The 19,001-nt window shown below is 43.6% G+C and overlaps 1 protein-coding gene across 3 annotated transcripts in view; it reads right to left on the bottom strand.

Moving 5' to 3' along the window:
* IRAG1 (inositol 1,4,5-triphosphate receptor associated 1) overlaps window positions 1-19,001 on the bottom strand; it is a gene marked incomplete at its 5' end in the record, with an annotated part of 128,146 nt that overhangs the window by 38,347 nt on the left and 70,798 nt on the right. For all 3 annotated transcript variants that reach the window (XM_080688407.1, XM_080688406.1, XM_080688405.1), the window contains one exon: window positions 7,948-8,071. In XM_080688407.1, the coding sequence (XP_080544533.1) occupies window positions 7,948-8,071 (124 nt within the window). The remainder of the gene's footprint in view (window positions 1-7,947; window positions 8,072-19,001) is intronic.

The raw sequence follows: 19,001 nt of genomic DNA on the forward strand, positions 1-19,001 counted from the left end.
CTGAGGATTGTGACAAGGGTGCATATGAGCCAAAGAATAAAAGGTAGGAAAGAGTGGCCAGAGCTCTTCTTCACAGCTGGACTCAGAGATCCAGCAAGAAAGTCCTGGCTAGCACAGCCATGTCATTCTGAGAGGTTCCTCGTTGTGTGTGGTTCCCACAGCAAGCAGTCCTTTTATCTGCATGCTCACTGTGTTGCTGCCGCCACCACTCTACTGGTAACGAAAGCTAGCCCTGTTCTGAAACCCAGGCAATGTAAATAATGCACAGGCCCTTTCCTGTGCTGGGGTGGGTCGGCGTCATAGGACGTGGCAACAGAGCGTGCCATTGATAAGACTCTCAGGAAACACAGCTTCCTCCCTTTGACAGGTGTGGAGGGACCCCAAGAGCAAAGGTAAGGGTCAGCTATCACTGCAAGAGCTGATTCTCACCCTGACAAGGAACTGTGAGAGCCTTCCTGTCAGGATGAGGCAGTAAGACCCCATGGCCAGCAAGTCAGCAGAGTACAGAGCACGGGATAAACAACTGCAAAGATGGTTAATGCTTACAATTCTTGTCACAACCCCACCCATCAGGCCCTTTCTGCTGTGGGCCAGCCAACATAATCTTCTAGAGCAGGTACATATTGCTTAAATGATTTATCAAAACTCGTTAAGCTTGCTTTTGACTCCTGGCTTTGTGTGAAATTTGCATATTTTTATGACATATTAACCAAACTGATTTTTCTATTTTGATGACTCATTTTCTGCTATTTTGATATTGAGCACACTTTTTTAAAAAATGTACAAAGCCCTGAGGACTCAGGGAGGTGTGATTTAGTTAAAGAAGCCACGTGGCAGACATAGTCAACTCCTGATGCAAAGAGCTATGCCTTGTGAACTGGCATAGGCAAGTAGGGGGCAGAGCCTCAGGCCTCCAAAAAGACAGAGGCTTGCAGGGGACATGCAAGGAGACACCTCTGGATGGCATTGCCTGCCTCAGAATTCAAACTCCCTTAATAGGCCTTAGAACAAAATCAAGGCCTTCTCTGAACCAGCCTCGACCACACTCTCCTCTTCCCACTCTCCAGCCACATTGACCAATCTGCTCCTCAAACACACTTACTCAGTGACCCAGGGCCTTTACAGTTACTGTTCTCTACTTTTTTTCACTCTCTTTTGTAACAACTTTATTGAAATACTAGAGGGCCGATGCACGAAGATTCATGCAAGAATGGGCCTTCCTTCCCCTGGTTGCCGGCACAGCCTTCGCTCCAGCTGGAGCCGCCTTTCTGCCTTTGCTCCAGCCCAGAGCTGCCTTTCTGCCTTCCCACGCTGCCCAGAGGCCCGGAGTGGCTGGGGGGGTGCAGAATGCCTGCATCATTGCCATGGTGATGACGCAAGCATCCTGCCCCCAGCCGCTCAGTGCCTGCGTATGCAAATTAACCTTCCATCTTTGTTGGGTTAATTTGCATACTCCTGATTGGCTGGTGGGCATTGTGAAGGTACAGTCAATTTGCATATTTCTCTTTTATTAGTGTAGATAATTCACTTATTATAAAATATACAATTCAGTTGTTTTTAGTATATCACAGAATTTTACAACCATCATTGCAGTCAATTTTAGAACATTTTCATCATCCAAAAAAGAAACCCTGTACCCATTAATCAACAGTCACTCTTCATCTTTCCAAACCCCTCACCCCCAGCCCCAAGCAACCACTAATGTGCTTTTTTTCTCTATGGATCTCCCTATTCTAAATATTTCTTATAAATGGAGCCAACATGTGGTCTGCTGTAACTGGCTTCTTTCACTTGGCATAATGTTTTCAAGGTTCATCCATGTTGTAATATATATCAGTATTTTATTTTTGTGTCTGAATAATATTCCAATGTATGAATATATTACATTTTGTTTACCTATTCATCAGTTGATGGACATTTGAGTTGTTTCTACTTTTTGGCTATTATGAAAATGCGGCTAGTAAACATTTATGTACAAATTTTTGTGTGGACATATACTAGTATTTTCATTTCTCTTTGTGATATACCTAGGAATGGCATTGCTGGCCATATGGTAACTATGTTTAAGTTTTTGAAGAACTGCCAAACTGTTATTCCGAAGTGTCTGTACCATTTTAATGAGGATTCCAAGTCCTCCACATTGACATTGTTCATCTTTTTTAGTATAACCATTCTAGTGGATGTAAAATGGTATCTCATTATCATTTTGATTTGCATTTTCCCAATGACTAAAAATGTTGAGCATCTTTTCATATGCTTATTAACTCCTCATATATATTCTTTAAAGAAATGTCTACTTAAATCCTTTGACCATTTAAAAAAAATAGTTGTCTTTTTATTGAATGATAAGAGTTCTTTATATATTCTAGGAATAAGTCCCTTATCAAATACATAATTTGCAAATATTTTCTTCCATTTTCTGGGTTGTCCTCTCACTTTCTTGATCATATTGTTTGTATCAAAAAACTTTGGTGAAATACTATTCACTTATTTTTTTCTCTTGTTGCTTGTGCTTTTGGAGTCATATCTAAGAAACCATAGACCCCAAGGTCACAAAGATTTGCTCTTATTTTTTTTCTTTTAATACTTTAAAGCATTGGCTCTTATATTTAGGCCTGTGATCCATTTTGAATTAATTTTTGTGTATTATGTGAGGTAGGGTCCAATTTTACTCTTTTGTATGTGGCTATCCAGTCATCCAAGAATGATTTGTTTAAATTACTATGCTTTTTGTCTGGGAATTTTCCCCCTGATATCTTTGCATGGGTAACATTTTTGTCATTTGTATGTCTCAACTTAATTACTACTTTATCATAGAGGCCTCCTTTGACCCTCTACCCAATGCTCATTCTCATGTCATTCTCCCTATATGCCTATTTCATGGTCTTCCTAACAGCTTTGCTATCTGAAATCATCCAATTTGTTATTTGAATATTATTTGTCTCTCCACCCAGAATGTAAGTGCCATGAGAACAGGGACTGTGTCTTCTTGTTCTCCATTTTATTTTATTTTTTTTAAATAAATCTTTATTCAGATTATTACAATTGTTTCTCCTTTTCCCCCCCATAGCTCCCCTCCACCCGGTTCCCACCGCACCTTCTGCCCTTACCTCCCCCCCACTGTCTTCATCCATGGGTGTATGATTTTTGTCCAGTCTCTTCCTGAACCCCCCATTCTCCTTTCCCCCTGAGAATTATCAGTCCACTCCCTTTCTATGCCCCTGATTCTATTATATTCACCCGTTTATTCTGTTCATCAGGCTTTTAATTCACTTGATTTTTAGGTTCACTTGTTGATAGATATGTATTTGTTGTTCATAATTTTTATCTTTACTTTTTTCTTCTTCCTCTTCTTTAAGAATACCTTTCAGCATTTCATATAATACTGGTTTGGTGGTGATGAACTCCTTTAGCTTTTTCTTATCTGTGAAGCTCTTTATCTGCCCTTCAATTCTGAATGATAAACTTTACTGGGTAGAGTAATCTTGGTTGCAGGTTCTTGCTATTCATCACTTTGAATATTTCTTGCCACTCCCGTCTGGCCTGCATAGTTTCTGTTGAGAAATCAGCTGACAGTCGTATGGGTGCTCCCTTGTAGGTAACTAACTGCTTTTCTCTTGCTGCTTTTAATATTCTCTCTTTGTCTTTTGCTCTTGGCATTTTAATTATGATGTGTCTTGGTGTGGTCCTCTTTGGATTCCTTTTGTTTGGGGTTCTCTGCACTTCCTGGACTTGTAAGTCTATTTCTTTCACCAGGTGGGGGAAGTTTTTGGTCATTATTTCTTCAAATAGGTTTTCAGTATCTTGCTCTCTCTCTTCTTCTGGCACCCCCATAATTCTGATGTTGGTACGCTTGAAGTTGTCCCAGAGACTTCTTACACTATCTTCAACTTTTTGGATTTTTTTTTTTTCTTTTTGCTTTTTCGGTTGAGTGTTTTTTGCTTCTTTGTATTTCAATTCTTTGACTTGATTCTTGTGTTCCTCTAGTCTGTTGTTGGGTCTCTGTATAATATTTTTTTATTTCAGTCAGTGTATGTTTGATTTCTAGTTGGTCCTTTTTCATATCTTCCAGGGTCTCGTTATATTTATTGGCCTTTTCTAGGATATTCTTGAAAAGCCTTATAACCGTGGTTTTGAATTCTATATCCAGTTGTTTGTTTTCCTCCATTTCTTTCGTTTGTGATCTGTTTCTTTGACGCCGCATTTTCACTGCTTCCCTGAGTTGGTAGGGTAGATTTGTGTGCTAGGTTTCCTATATGGCCCAGTGGGTCAGCCTCCCCAGTTAACCTGAGGTGGACACTCTTGGTGCACCCCTTTGTGGACTGTGTGTACAGCCTTGTTGTAGTTAAGTCTTGATTGTTGTTGGTATCACTGGGAGGAATTGACCTCCAGGCCAGTTGGCTGTAAGGATCAGCTGTGTCTACACTGGGAGAAGTTCGGTGCTGGAGACAGCCTTATAGGATTAGACTTGCCAAATTGCAATAGCCTCTGTGCTCAGCTTGGATGGGGTGGAGTCTCAGGGCGGAGCAGACAGTCTTGGCTTCCAGTCAGCCTTACCCTTGCGTGCTTGTGCGCCTGCAGACCTCTGCCTTACCCGGCTCCTGAGTCTCCGCCCGAGAGTCCAGATTCCCCCCACAAGAGCATGGGTCCCCAGGGGCTCGCCTGGAACGGGGGTTCAGTGCAGTCAGAATTGGGGCTCAGTGCAGTCAGGAGCTTCAGACTCCCTTCCACTAGGGAAAGCCTATGGCAACCTCCGCAGCCTTTGTGCGCACTGGCATGCACGCGCCTGCAGTCCTCTGCCTTCCCCGGCTCCCGAGTCTCTGCCCGAGAGTCCAGATTCCCCCGCCCCCCTGTAAGAACGTGGGTCCCCAGGGGCTCGCCTGGAACTGGGGTTCAGTGCAGTCAGAATTGGGGTTCAGTGCAGTCAGGAGCTTCAGACTCCCTTTTGCTAGGGAAAGCCTGTGGCAACCTCCGCAGCCTTTGTGCACACTGGCACGTGGGTCTCCAGACCCCTGCACGCCGGGGCTTCCCCGGGTCTCCCCCGGGTCTCCGAGTCTCCGGGTGCCTTTCTCTCTACCTGACAGTCCAGACTCCCCCTGTATGAGCCTGGGTCCACAGGGATTCGCCCGGGACTAGGGTTCAGTGCAGTCAGAACTGGGGTTCAGTGCAGTCAGGGGCTTCCTTCCCCTTTCCGCCAGAGAAAGTCAGCCAGGCTCTCAGCCGCCCTTCCCTCTGCGCGCACAAAGACCCTTTGCCGTACCTCCAATTCTCTGTGAGCTTTTCTCTTTCCTTCTAGTTGTAGAATTTTCACTCAGCCAGCTTTCCTGTGGTTCTGGATGGTGTCCGTTCTGTCTTTTAGTTGTAGTTTTGAAATTGTTGTGCGAGGCAGCAGTTTAGGTGCTTACCTATGCCGCCATCTTGGTTTCTCTTGTTCTCCATTTTAATGGCACATAATGGGCACTTAATGAATATTGGTTGATTAAATGCCTATTTATTGCTCCTGCTGGTGTTTGACCCTCAGATACCTTACCCTGTGACATCTCCACTTTGCATGGTTATTATCCAGCCACTGACTATGTTTCTAGTTTGGGTTCTAGACCTGTTTTTTCTACTGAATCCATTCCGTTTGCTGACCCTATAAGCTCCTTCTTGGTAAGGGTCAATCCAAAATTATGTTGTTCACATAGAACATGAAACAAATTCCTTTTGCATATTAAACCCAACTGTAATTTTTCCATATTTCTGCTGAGGAAAGGAATCTTGAAGCTCTGGCTTCCTTCTTCTGGATGACAGTATACATGACAGTTTGTCCATATCTCCCAAATCCCAAACCAGAGCTACAGAGTTCTAGGCCCAACCAAGGGCCCAATTTGGAAACAGCCTTTACTGAAGCCAGAATCAGGGAAGCTGATTTAGTGGTTGGAGCAGGAAGTTGGGGATGGGCAATATGGCTATTGACATAATGCATGAGAGACACTGACCTCAATCTGACAGCCTGAACCACATGCTTCAGAAGCTGATCTTCTTCATGGACCATGAAAACCCAGTTTGGCCTCATGGCTGGTGGCTAGTAGCTGTTAACATTCTCAAGGATGGTAGAACTGCTGAGTTTCCCCTTCCTGGGGAAGCTGGGGAAATTTAATTCGCTGGAGGAGTGCCCTAATTATACCAACTTCAACTTCACAGAGGAAAAAGAAGCCAGTAGCACTCTTATTCCTTGCAGACTGACGAGCACTGATAATTGTTTTGGTACTTTTGACAGGCCCGTGGTATAGCTGAAAAGGCAGATCAGTCCACCCTGAGTTCAATTCCTGTCTCCGTCACCTGCCAGTATGTTGCTTTGCTTCTCTGTTCTCTCACTGACGATGAACAAAATAAAATCTTCCTTTTCGGCCTCCCTGGGTTGTCACAAACACCAAAAGACACATAGCATGTAAACGTGTGCTCTGTAACCTGCAGTGCACTTGGGGTGCTTCTCCTTTGGCTTCCCGTCTCTGGACACCCCTTCTGTGCCTTTTCACCAGGTGAACTGGCCTAACTCATACCCTCCTCCAGCTGTGAATTCAGCCTGCTTTCAACTCGTTTCTAGCTCTTTTCTTGATGTTGATTTAGTTGCTAGGTCCCTCTGAGTATTGCCCTGATGGTTCTGTTTTAGGTAATTACAGTGTGGAATTTGAACACATAACACCCAATGGGCAAAATTTGTTTTTCTTTCATATTTACCCCTAAATCGGGAACCTCTGTTATGTCTGGTAGCTCCTCCCAGTGGCCTTTGTTCCCAACAGTTTAGTCCCCAGGTTGCTGGGCTTGGTGGGAGGCCTCATTTGCAGGCACCCTCCCAATCCCTATTGCTTAGTGGTACCCTATTTTCTCTCCTTTATACTCTAAACTATTCACTTTTCAACCCAGGGCCTGCTATGTGCTGATAAAATGCTAAGTCCTGACTCACACACCATCTCATGTAGCTACCAATGACAGATCCCTGCTGTATAGGTGAGGCGGCTGAGGCTTGGGAAGTGAAGCCACTTTCTCCCCATGTGTGAAAGAGCCTGGTAGGTTTTTCAAGCATCCTTCTTCGTGTGGTTCCAAATGTTCTACATCTTTATGCAGATATCAGACCTAGAATCTCTCAGTTATTTTGTGCACTGGTGGTGGAGGGGGCAGGGGGTCCCTCAGCCTGGTCTGCGCCCTCTCAAAGTCCGGGACCCCTTGCTCCTTACCGCCTGCCTGCAGCAGAGGTGGGAGAGGCTCTTGCCACCACCACTGCACTGACCAGCCATGAGCCCAGCTTCTGGCTGAGCAGTGCACCCCCTGTGGGAGCACACTGACCACCAGGGGGCAGCTCCTGCATTGAGCATCTGCCCCCTGGTGGTCAGTGCGCATCATAGTGACTGGTTGTTCCATTGTTTGGTCAATTTGCATATTAGGGTTTTTTATATAGGATGGTAGAGCTGGGATTAAAACTATGTCTCCTGGCCAAAACTGGTTTGGCTCAGTGGATAGAGCGTCGGCCTGCAGACTAAAAGGTCCCGGGTTCGATTCCGGTCAAGGGCATGTACCTTGGTTGCGGGCACATCTCCAGTGGGAGGTGTGCAGGAGGCAGCTGATCGATGTTTCTCTCTCATCGATGTTTCTAGCTCTCTATCCCTCTCCCTTCCTCTCTGTGAAATATCAATAAAATATATTTAAAAAACAAAAAAACAAAAAAAAACTATGTCTCCTGGCCCAAAGCCCACCACCCTCTGCTGCCATAAGCCTCTTGGTGACCCTTGTGCATGCCTAAGAACCCCACCTGGCCCTTTATTATTCTTTTTGTTTTAGATTTGGACCATTAGACTCTGACCCATCTGGGGTCCAAGATCAAGGCTGGTGCACTTCTTTGTCTCATCTAGAATCTAACACGGGCTGCATGATACAGGTCTTCTGCAACCCACGCCCTGATTTTACCTTCCAGGGAGAGACTTGTGGACCCGCAGTTTGCGCAGCAGCACGTCAGAAATATTGGGCATGACATCCAAGCCACTCTTTGACTCTTCTTCCTCAATAGCTGGAGAGAGTTCAGAATGGAGCCCTAAAAGAAAAAAAGTGCTTAACTTATAAAATGTCTGTTTGTAATCGCAGTAGTACTGTTACAATTTGCTTCAATGGATAGGAAGAGCTTTAACATTTATAAGAACCTATGTGTATTGAAGGGACCCGGGTTTGATTCCAGTCAAGGGCACATGCCTGGATTGTGGCTTGATCCCCAGTGGGGGGTGTGCAGGATGCAGCTGATCAATGATTCTGATGTTTCTTACTATCTCTCCCTCTCCCTTCCTCTCTGCAATCAATAAAAATATATATATATTTTTAAAAACCTAATTATATTCCAGGAACTTCATAATTATTATTTTATCCTTATAATGACTCAATAAGCCAGAACTTAATTTTCTCAATTTACAGGTAGGTAAACCAAAACTCAGCAAGTTTAAGAATTTGTTTAAGGTCACAGAACTAGTAAATGGCATAGGAACACTTCAAACCAATTCTGTCTGCTCCAAATTCTATGCTTCCTATTGCTTTCCAAAGTACCAAGCAGGCTGTTATGTCTGGAGTCAAAGGTTTGTTTCTGGCAAATGGAAGCTGGTTGGCTATTTGGCATAATGTTTGCAAAGGTCCCCTCTCTTTAGCAGGTTTTTCAAGAGGCCTGTTGCCGAATTATTCTTCCTCAATTGAATTCAACAGTTCAATCATCTGTGGCCTACCTCAAAATCAGTGTCTGGTTCCATATCCCCAATAGGCAGGGATAGAAATAGGATTTTTTCAAGGTAAATCTAAGGTCATTACGTTTTTTTTAAATATCTCAGAAATAAATGCCTTGTAGTCAACAAAATGAATGAACAGGCTTTTGTTATCTCCTAAAACTATCCAGGGTCTTGCTCTAAAGGCAGAAAGAACAAATGAAATATTTCCTTTCCATAAGTCTTTCTCCTGTTTGAAGACAGGTCTTTTACCTCTCCCAAAGTTTTCCTTCTCCAGGCGCTAGCCCCATTTCCCAACTGCTCATTGTGGCCCACTGTGGCCCATGGCCTCTAGACATGTTCCCCTGCCTGCATGCACTCTGGTTGTTGCTGTCCTAGAGGCCCAGATGTGCTCTTACATGCTCTTAGCTCAGGAGGACATTGGCACATGTCCCTGACATTCACATTTATTATTCACACAGCATAGAGTTGGCATGCCTTACTGTGGGCTCACAATGCATTTAGGATTAAAAGCCTCAAATCTCTTTTACTTGAGCCAAAACAAGTATCGTCATCCCATACCATGGTTACTTTCCATTTGCAAGCAGGAGTTTATAGTTTTGTTTTACCATTTCAAGTGGGTTTTGACCCAGAAGATTTCCAACCTGCTCAATCACTTTCCAGAATTGTAGGCCAGGCCAGAGATCAGGACTATAGGCACAGTTGTGGTAGCCATGCAAGTGGAGCTGAGATTGGGAATCATGTGAATTAGAAGCCTTACCAAGGGAGACCATGCAGAGAAGAGGGGGTGTAATTTGGCTCAAGGTAAAGAACGCTTAAAATACTTTGAGCTTTCCACTCAACCATGTGGCTCAATGATTGAGCGTCAACTATGAACCAGGAAGTCACAGTTCAATTCTTGGTCAAGGCACATGCCTGGGTTGCGGGCTCGATCCCCAAGTGGGGGACGTGCAGGAGGCAGCCGATCAATGATTCTCTATCATTGATGTTTCTATCCCTCTCTCCTTTCCTCTCTCTAAAATCAATTTAACAAAAAACAGATTTTTAAAAAATACTTAAAGCTTTCCAATAACAGAATGGTGTTCATGAGTTTTTTGGTACTCAAGGTATCCTGGCAAAGTCTGGAGGGCCATTTATCAGGGTCAGGATAGTCAGTGGTCCTTTTTTGAATATATGATTGGACTAGACATTCTCTTAGCTATCTGTCACCTCTTGGGTTCTGTCCTGGCATATACTATTCTCTGACATTTCATGTGACAGATGGTAAGTCCTGTGTTGCTTCTGGCCTCACTCTGCCAATACCCAGCCGAGAGATAATTAAACAATGATCTCCTGAGAAATCTGTACGGTTGAATGAACCATACCAAAGTCTAATAATCAAGTGAAAGTCATACCAGGGACCTTTACCAAGAAAAGTGCCCTAGGTTGAGCACCCCCCACTAAAATGGCTGTCTAAAGGGGGACCCTAGAACTGACAGATCCCCAAACCAGCCAACCTCTTCTAAGCTCAACCAAATTAACTTAACAATAATGACAAATTTTTAAATCAGCCAAAAAATATAGCCACCACTCTCAAATACAGAAAAAAAGTAATGTCTTTCAACATAATGGCCGGAGAAAAACAAAAACTTATTAGAAATAAAAGTAGAGCTCCCACTCTTGATAACCCTCAAAGACTCAGTACTGAGAGGAAGATGTGAGGGGGAAATACCACAGAGTGGCAGACTGAGGAGGCGAGCAGGCAGCCTGCAGAGGAGATTCAGAACATTTCTCTAGAGCAGAAAGGTCCCTATCCCACCATAGCAGAAATCCCACCAGAGAAAAACTGCCTTGCTGCTGTTTGCTTTTCTTGACAAGTAGGAGAGGAAAGGAAAGACAGAAAGAAAAGACAGCACAGTAGTCTACTGGAGCTGATTGTGTAGAACAATATGGAGGGATTTACCAGAAAGGAAAATGAAGAGAAAATAAGGAAAACACGCTTCTCTGATTGAGTGAGACACATGGAAAGCCCCAACTGAGGCTGTTCTACCCCCCTCCCTCCGCCCCCGCCACTTCTAAGAAATAGCACAGTGTCCAAACTCCTTGGAATTTGTTTCTTTTCCTTCCTTTACCTGACAAGATAGTTGGAAATAGCTGGCTCACATCTGGGAAATAAATACCTAAGTAGATTGTTTCTATGATTCTACCCTGAATTGGTGAAGTAATCCATAATCCACTACTCCCCATCTAAAGAAATAAGCCCCCACTTTGGTGTAATAAACCAAGTATTGGGACTATGAACAAAGTTAGAAAAAGAGCAGAAACCAATCCCACAAGCACCACTACACACAGCTCCCTCTGAACTTCCCTTTTCCCCACTATCCAAGCGGTAGCAAAGCAGACACAGAACACCCAGTCCCCAACTAAATGCTGCAGGGCGGACAGAGGTCTCAGATAAGGTGCAAGAGGCAGTGAAAATTGACCTACATAATATATATGAGTGAAGAGAGAATCCAGAATGCCCATGTAAAAAGGACATGAAATAAAAACAAATGTCATGGCAGCTATTTCAAAATACTATATAGTCAAAATAGGAAGGAAGGTATAAAGGAAAGGAGAAAGGAAACATGCAGGAGACAGATGTCAGGATAAAAACAGAGGCAACAACACCGCAAAAATGCACTTTTGTGCAAAATGTATACCACAAATTCTTTGACTCGTGGAAAAATTAGAACCCGACAAAAATGAAAATAGGAAATCAGAGATGAGATGAGAGGATCACAGAAAGATGGAAGAAGATTACAATTTAAGGAAATGAGAATTGAAGACCAAAACAACAGAACTAAACAAGAAATTATAAAAAGATAGAACTAACTAATGTGTGGAAAAAGGAAAGACTAAAACAGATACAGCCTCAAACTGAATTAGTGAGGAGGATGGGAGAGACTGAGATGAGCACAAGGAATGTAAAGAAGGGAAGATTAAAGTATATGGAGATGGAATAATGGACTTGCACTTGAGACATTGATGAGAAATGTAGGGATTATGGAGTCCCTGAAGTAGTGAACAAAACAAAAGAAAGAACATATCCAAGGATAGAAGAGAAGAAAAATTTCCCCAATTGAGATAAAAGCTGAACTTGTAGATTGTATTTTATATATGTACTAGTAGCCCATAATGTACTATGTGCAGTAGGCCACCTACTGCTGCTGCAGAAGCTGCCAGGAGCCGGGCTGCTTCTGTGGGAGGCGGGCCCGCCATCTCCTCTCCAGGCCTGTGCTCGGCTGTGGAGGCTGCAGGCTGGCCCCTTGTCCCCCAGAGGCCCTCCGTGACCAGGGTGTCGCCGCGGCAATGAAGCAAGCATTCCGCCAGGCTGCTCACGCTGCCCACTCTCAGCGGCAGCCCCCCCAGGACTGGGGGACTCCGGCAAGGCTGAGGGGACTGGGGGCTGCCATCTTGTGGCTATGGGCACTTCCATCTTTGTGATGGAGTGACAGTTAATTCGCATATTACCCTTTTATTAGATAGGACTAGAGGCCCGATGCATGAAATTCATACAAGAGTAGGCCTTCCTTCTCCCTGCCCCCGGAAGGCACCTGGGACCCGGGCTTCCCTTACAGCCCCAGCTTTGTCCGGAAGGTCATCTGGAAGGACGTCCAGTCTAATTAGCATATTATGCTTTTATTCTTATAGATAAAATGCTTTTCTAACACCCTCACAGGAGAATAAGTCATCTACAGGGAGAAGTAAGGACTGGAGTGCTGGAAATCAGCTGGTCCCAGACTTCTCTACAACATTGAATACAGTGTAGCATTTACAAAGTTCTGAAGAAAAGAATGACCCCAAATTTATAACCAAGCTGTCCTTCAAGAATTAAAGACAACATTTTCAAACGTGCTAGAATTCAGGGAACATAGCACCTCTGAGACCTTCTAGGAAAACTATTGAATAATGAAATCCAGCTAAACAAGAGATAAATTAAAATCATAAAATTGGGGATGAGCAGCCATAGTAAAGCAATTAGTGATGAGCATTAAGTCCTTTTACATACCAGTTTAAGGCTTAAGCAACTATGGAAATTATGGCTAAAGAATGAATATGTTAAGGTTATAAACTTAATATAAAAAGAAAAATTTGTTATTTGTATATGTGGAAGTAAAAGGTGGGAAGAAATAATAAAGGTGGGAAGAAGTGCTACCATTTCATCTTTTCCTGTGGGAAGTCAATCCAAATTTGAAACATGTGATATAAAATAAGTACCTCGATGACTTTTAAACACTAATGCATTTTATAATATATATTTTAAACTTTTAAAAACTAATCTCTTGCCCTGACTGGTTTGGCTCAGTGGGTAGAGCATCAGCCTGCGGACTCAAGGGTCCCAGGTTCGATTCTGGTCAAGGGCATGTGCCTTGGTTGTGGGCACATACCCAGTAGGGAGTGTGCAGGAGGCAGCTGATCAATGTTTCTCTCTCATCGATGTTTCTAACTCTCTATCCCTCTCTCTTCCTCTTTGTAGGAAATCAATAAAATATATTTTTTTAAAAACTAATCTTTTTTTTTTTCTGGAGGAAGCAATTACCAAAATTCAGTAAGTCCTACAGTTTCAATTCACTTTAATTGAAATTCAGTTGAATTTGAATACCTTGTATTTTTTTTTAAAAAAAGTATTTCTAGCAATCTAACATAATCTCTCTCCTTCCTCCCTTCCTCCTCCTGTATTTATGGGGAAGGGAACATTTGGTGTAAGCTGTTTTTACTTTCTTGTTTGTATTTTTCACTATTACTTGAATTTTAAAATAATGAACATGAGGTTATTTTTAACAAAAGCAGTAAAGTTATTTTTAAAATATCTGTCTATACTAGCTCATTCCAATGAAAACATTTGTTTCTGGCAATCTCAGGAACTTGGAAAAGTAACTTTTGGAGATTGTAGTTAAAGGTGCTCTGAGCTCCAGGATCACCCCCAAAAGGCCAAACCTTCTAGTTGGGGATAAACTTTCCATATATATATAATTGATATTTTACAGAGAGGAAGGGAGAGGTATAGAGAGCTAGAAACATCGATGAGAGAGAAACATCAATCAGCTGCCTCCTGCACACCTCCCACTGGAGATGTGCCCGCAACCAAGGTACATGCCCTTGACCGGAATCGAACCCAGGACCCTTCAGTCCGCAGGCTGACGCTCTACCCACTGAGCCAAACCGGTTTCGGCGGGATAAACTTTCTTTAGGTCAGTCTTCTTCTTCTTTTTTTTTTTTTTAATAAATCTTTATTCAGATTATTACAATTGTTTCTCCTTTTTCCCCACATAGCTCCCCTCCACCCAGTTCCCACCCCACCTTCTGCCCTTACCTCCCCCCCACTGTCCTCATCCATAGGTGTATGATTTTTGTCCAGTCTCTTCATGAACCCCCCATACCCCTTTCCCCCTGAGAATTATCAGTCCACTCCCTTTCTATGCCCCTGATTCTATTATATTCACCAGATTATTCTGTTCCTCAGGTTTTTAATTCACTTGATTTTTAGGTTCACTTGTTGATAGATATGTATTTGTTGTTCATAATTTTTATCTTTACTTTTTTCTTCTTCCTCTTCTTTAAGAATACCTTTCAGCGTTTCATATAATACTGGTTTGGTGGTGATGAACTCCTTCAGCTTTTTCTTATCTGTGAAGCTCTTTATCTGCCCTTCAATTCTGAATGATAGCTTTGCTGGGTAGAGTAATCTTGGTTGTAGGTTCTTGCTATTCATCACATTGAAAATTTCTTGCCACTCCCGTCTGGCCTGCATAGTTTCTGTTGAGAAATCAGCTGACAGTCGTATGGGTGCGTCCTTGTAGGTAACTAACTGTTTTTCTCTTGCTGCTTTTAATATTCTCTCTTTATCTTTTGCTCTTGGCATTTTAATTACGATGTGTCTTGGTGTGGTCCTCTTTGGATTCCTTTTGTTTGGGGTCCTGTGCGCTTCCTGGACTTGTAAGTCTATTTCTTTCACCAGGTGGGGGAAGTTTTTGGTCATTATTTCTTCAAATAGGTTTTCAGTATCTTGCTCTCTCTCTTCTTCTGGCACCCCCATAATTCTGATGTTGGTACGCTTGAAGTTGTCCCAGAGTCTTCTTACACTATCTTCAACTTTTTGGATTTTTTTTTTTTTGCTTTTTGCTTTTTCGATTGAGTGTTTTTTGCTTCTTTGTATTTCAATTCTCTGACTTGATTTTTGTGTTCCTCTAGTCTGTTGTTGGGTCTCTGTATAATATTTTTTATTTCAGTCAGTGTATGTTTTAATTTCTAGTTGGTCCTTTTTCATATCTTCGAGGGTCTCATTATATTTATCGGCCTTTTCTAGGATATTCTTGAAAAGCCTTATAACCGTGGTTTTGAATTCTATATCCAGTCGTTTGTTTTCCTCCATTTCTTTCGTTTGTGATCTGTTTCTTTGATGCTGCATTTTCACTGCTTCCCTGAGTTGGTAGTGTAAATTTGTGTGCTAGGTTTCCTATATGGCCCAGTGGGTCGGCCTCCCCAGTTAACCTGAGGTGGACACTCTTGGTGCACCCCTTTGTGGACTGTGTGTACAGCTTTGTTGTAGTTAAGTCTTGATTGTTGTTGGTATCACTGGGAGGAATTGACCTCCAGGCCAGTTGGCTGTAAGGATCAGCTGTGTCTATGCTGGGAGAAGTTCGGTGCTGGAGACAGCCTTATAGGATTAGACTTGCCAAATTGCAATAGCCTCTGTGCTCAGCTTGGATGAGGTGGAGTCTCAGGGCGGAGCAGACAGTCTTGGCTTCCCGGCAGCCTTGTCCTTGCGCGCACGCGCAGACCTCTGCCTTCCCCGGCTCCCGAGTCTCCGCCCGAGAGTCCTGACTCCCCCCACAAGAGCGTGGGTCCCCAGGGGCTCGCCTGGAACTGGGGTCCAGTGCAGTCAGAACTGGGGCTCAGTGCAGTCAGGAGCCTCTGACTCCCTTCCACTAGGGAAAGCCTGTGGCAAACTCCGCAGCCTTTGTGCGCACTGGCATGTGCGCGCCTTCAGACTTCTACCTTCCCCAGCTCTCGAGTCTCCGCCCGAGAGTCCAGACTCCCCCCACAAGAGCATGGGTCCCCAGGGGCTCGCCTGGAACTGGGGTTCAGTGCAGTCAGAACTGGGGTTCAGTGCAGTCGGGGGCTTCCTTCCCCCTTCCGCCAGAGAAAGTCAGCCAGGCTCTCAGCTGCCCTTCCTCTCTGCGCGCACAAAGACCCTTTGCCGTACCTCCAATTCTCTGTGAGCTTTTCTCTTTTCTTCTAGTTGTAGAATTTTCACTCAGCCAGCTTTCCTGTGGTTCTGGAGGTGTCCGTTCTGTCTTTTAGTTGTAGTTTTGAAATTGTTGTGCGAGGCAGCAGTTTAGGTGCTTACCTATGCCGCCATCTTGGTTTCTCCTATGTCAGTCTTCTTAGGAAGCCTTTTCCTTCCCTAAGACAGAGGACTCAGAGCCCAGACTGGGGTGTCTGGAAGGGCTATCTGTTTAATGCATGTCTCTGCCTCAAGCCCACACCTCTATCAATATCCAGGTCCAGAAACCTACCCACTTCCTAGGCATTGCCACCTGGATCAGGATAATAAAAGCCATTTCAACTGCTACCATTTATTGAACATCAACTATGCATTAGGCATACTTCCTCATTCTTCCTTACAACAGCTCTGCAAAGTAAATATTGCTAAGCTCATTTTCTGAGGAAACTGCAAGCTAGGAAACTGAGGCTCAGCTAAGTTAATTAGATTCCCCAGGGTCCCAACTAGTTAGCTGAGAGATAGGACGCAAAACCAGGTCTGTCAGATTGTGGCATCCCTACGGACATTCAATATGTCCAAACTCATACTCACTGTCTTCATTCTCAAGGGAGCATCTCTGCACTCCCAGTCCTGATTAATGACCCCATCACCTCCTCAGCCATGCAGACAGATGTCTGGTGGTCTTCCTGGTCTCCCTCTCTACCTTATCTCTGCACCAAGTCCTGCCAAGCTGACCTCCAAATAACTCCCAAACCTGTCCTCACAACCTCACCTGTCCATCTCAGTCTACAGTCTCATCTCCTCTCACCAGGCTGTTTCCATACCCTCTTATCTGGTCTCTCTGCCTTCAGACTCTTCTTTTATAGGCCAGGTTTCATAATGTGTCCAAAATTATTCTAAACGTCAATTTTTATCCTGATGCTTCCTTACCTGCAGACTTCTCTGGCTTTACAAGAGGTCCTGAATAAAGTTCAAACTCAATAATTGCCCCTCAAAGCCTTCACTCTCCCTGATTCCCACCCACTCTCCACCCTTGCTGTCCATCTCTATGGGACACATGGCCCATACTTGACTCAAATGGATTTCTTCTGTTCCCGGGACATGCCAAGCTCTAGAAGATGACTGCATTCCTTTGCTCCTGCTATTCCCTCTGCCTTCTCTTCCTTGTCTCAAAGCTCTCCTCCTGGAAACCTGTCCTGACTTACTACCACTACTGAGCTGGCAGCTTCTTCCTCCAGGTTCTTGCCTCTGTGTACAGCAACACCTTGCTCTCCAAGGCTGGTAGGGAACAAAATGGATCTCAGAAGTCAAATTATCAGATAAATGAATTTGACTCTTATAAACACCAAATTTTAAAAATGAAAATTAACCATGGAAGGTGTTCAGTACATGCATCCTGCGTCCTGTTTTCTCTAATTTTTAGAGTCTGTGTGGTTAAGAGCTTTAGCTTCACCACTTGCCACCTGCATAGCCTTGGGCAAGTTTCTTGTTCTCTAGATACCTCAGTTTGCTCAGCTATATATGACAGTACCTACTTCACTCAGCTCATACAATGTTTTTATGTGATACTGGTCTTTATTCTATCAGAATCCTGACACATATTTTAATTCCTACCATCAAGGTTGTGGAACTCTTATCTTGCCACCTAAGTGGGATGTTGTACCCTGTGCTCCACAGTATTTAGGACATTGCTGGAGACGTGGTGGGCAACCACGTGTGTTTTGATTGATATCTGCAGAGTTCTGATTTCTTTTCCCTGCATTCTGAAAGCCCTGTCAAAGAGCTGCATTCCTTCTGTATCCAGGACAAATGAGTTTTGGAGGCCTCCCTGAGAGCTGGAGAGGCTGACCCTTTAACAGTCTCTAAATACAGCAGTGCATATGAGCTCATGGAGTAAACGCGAGTCTCTTATGATAGTTTGCTGTTCCTTTGGGAGATGGGGAAGATCCTTATCAGAACATTCCAGAGTCTTAAGAACTTTGGCTCTTCTTTAGTTTCTGAGGACCGTGGGTATGAGAGGGGGCGGCTTTTGCATGTGGTCTCTCCAGTTCTCTTCACAGGAACCACTTGTAGGATGTTTGAGTCTCATAGGATGTAGGATCATTTGGAGGTCATTTCAAGCCAAAGATGTAAGACTGACTGTGAGCCAGTTCCAGGGCTGACCGCTGGGGATGCAGAGATGAAAAGGGCTCAGGCCCTGCCACCACGGAGAGGGCCTTGTCCCAGCTGTCATAATCAGGTCCCCTGGCTATCTCAATAGCCTCCCATCTCTTCACTCGGTCTGCACTCCTGAGTCCCTTTCCCAGCTCAATTCACTGGCCACAAGCCAGAGAAATCTCTGAAATGCAAACCCAGCTCAGCTATTCTTAGGACGAGCATTAGAATCCATAGTAGGACCTACAATACCCTCTGTAGTTAACCCTCTCCAGCATCTTGGGATATTCAACAACTCATTCCTCCTCCTTAGGCTCAGCACATGCTGTTGCCTCTACCTCGAGTGCCCTTGCCCCTTCCATTCAGTCTTTATGTATCTACTCAAATGTCACTTTTCTAGGAAGGATTTTTCCAGCACCTCCAGATCCTTCTTCCTTATAAAATCTATCACAGTATGAAATGGAATGTTTGTTTCTCTAATCTCTGCCCGCCTAGATAACAAGAACTCTTCTTATTCCAGAACCACAAGGGTTTATTTCTATGTAGAGAAAATTATTCATTGATATATTAAATGACAAAATTACATTATTCTTTCAATACATATCCAAAGCAACCTGATAAAATTTAACACAAATCTTGAAACTTGCAAGAGAAGAATGTTTCCTTAAATTAAAAATAAAAACATAAACTATAAGAAATATATAGAATATAATATATAAAATAAAATGGAAAAATAAAATCCTATATAATAAAGATGTAATATGCAAATGGTTGTTACGATTTCATTACGCCATGAAGCATAACGACCAACCACATAATGATCAGATCACGAATCAGCAGGAGGGTGGGGCAGTGAG

This window comes from Plecotus auritus (genome assembly GCF_963455305.1).
Source record: "Plecotus auritus genome assembly, chromosome: 9".
NCBI classification, from domain to species: Eukaryota; Metazoa; Chordata; class Mammalia; order Chiroptera; family Vespertilionidae; genus Plecotus; species Plecotus auritus.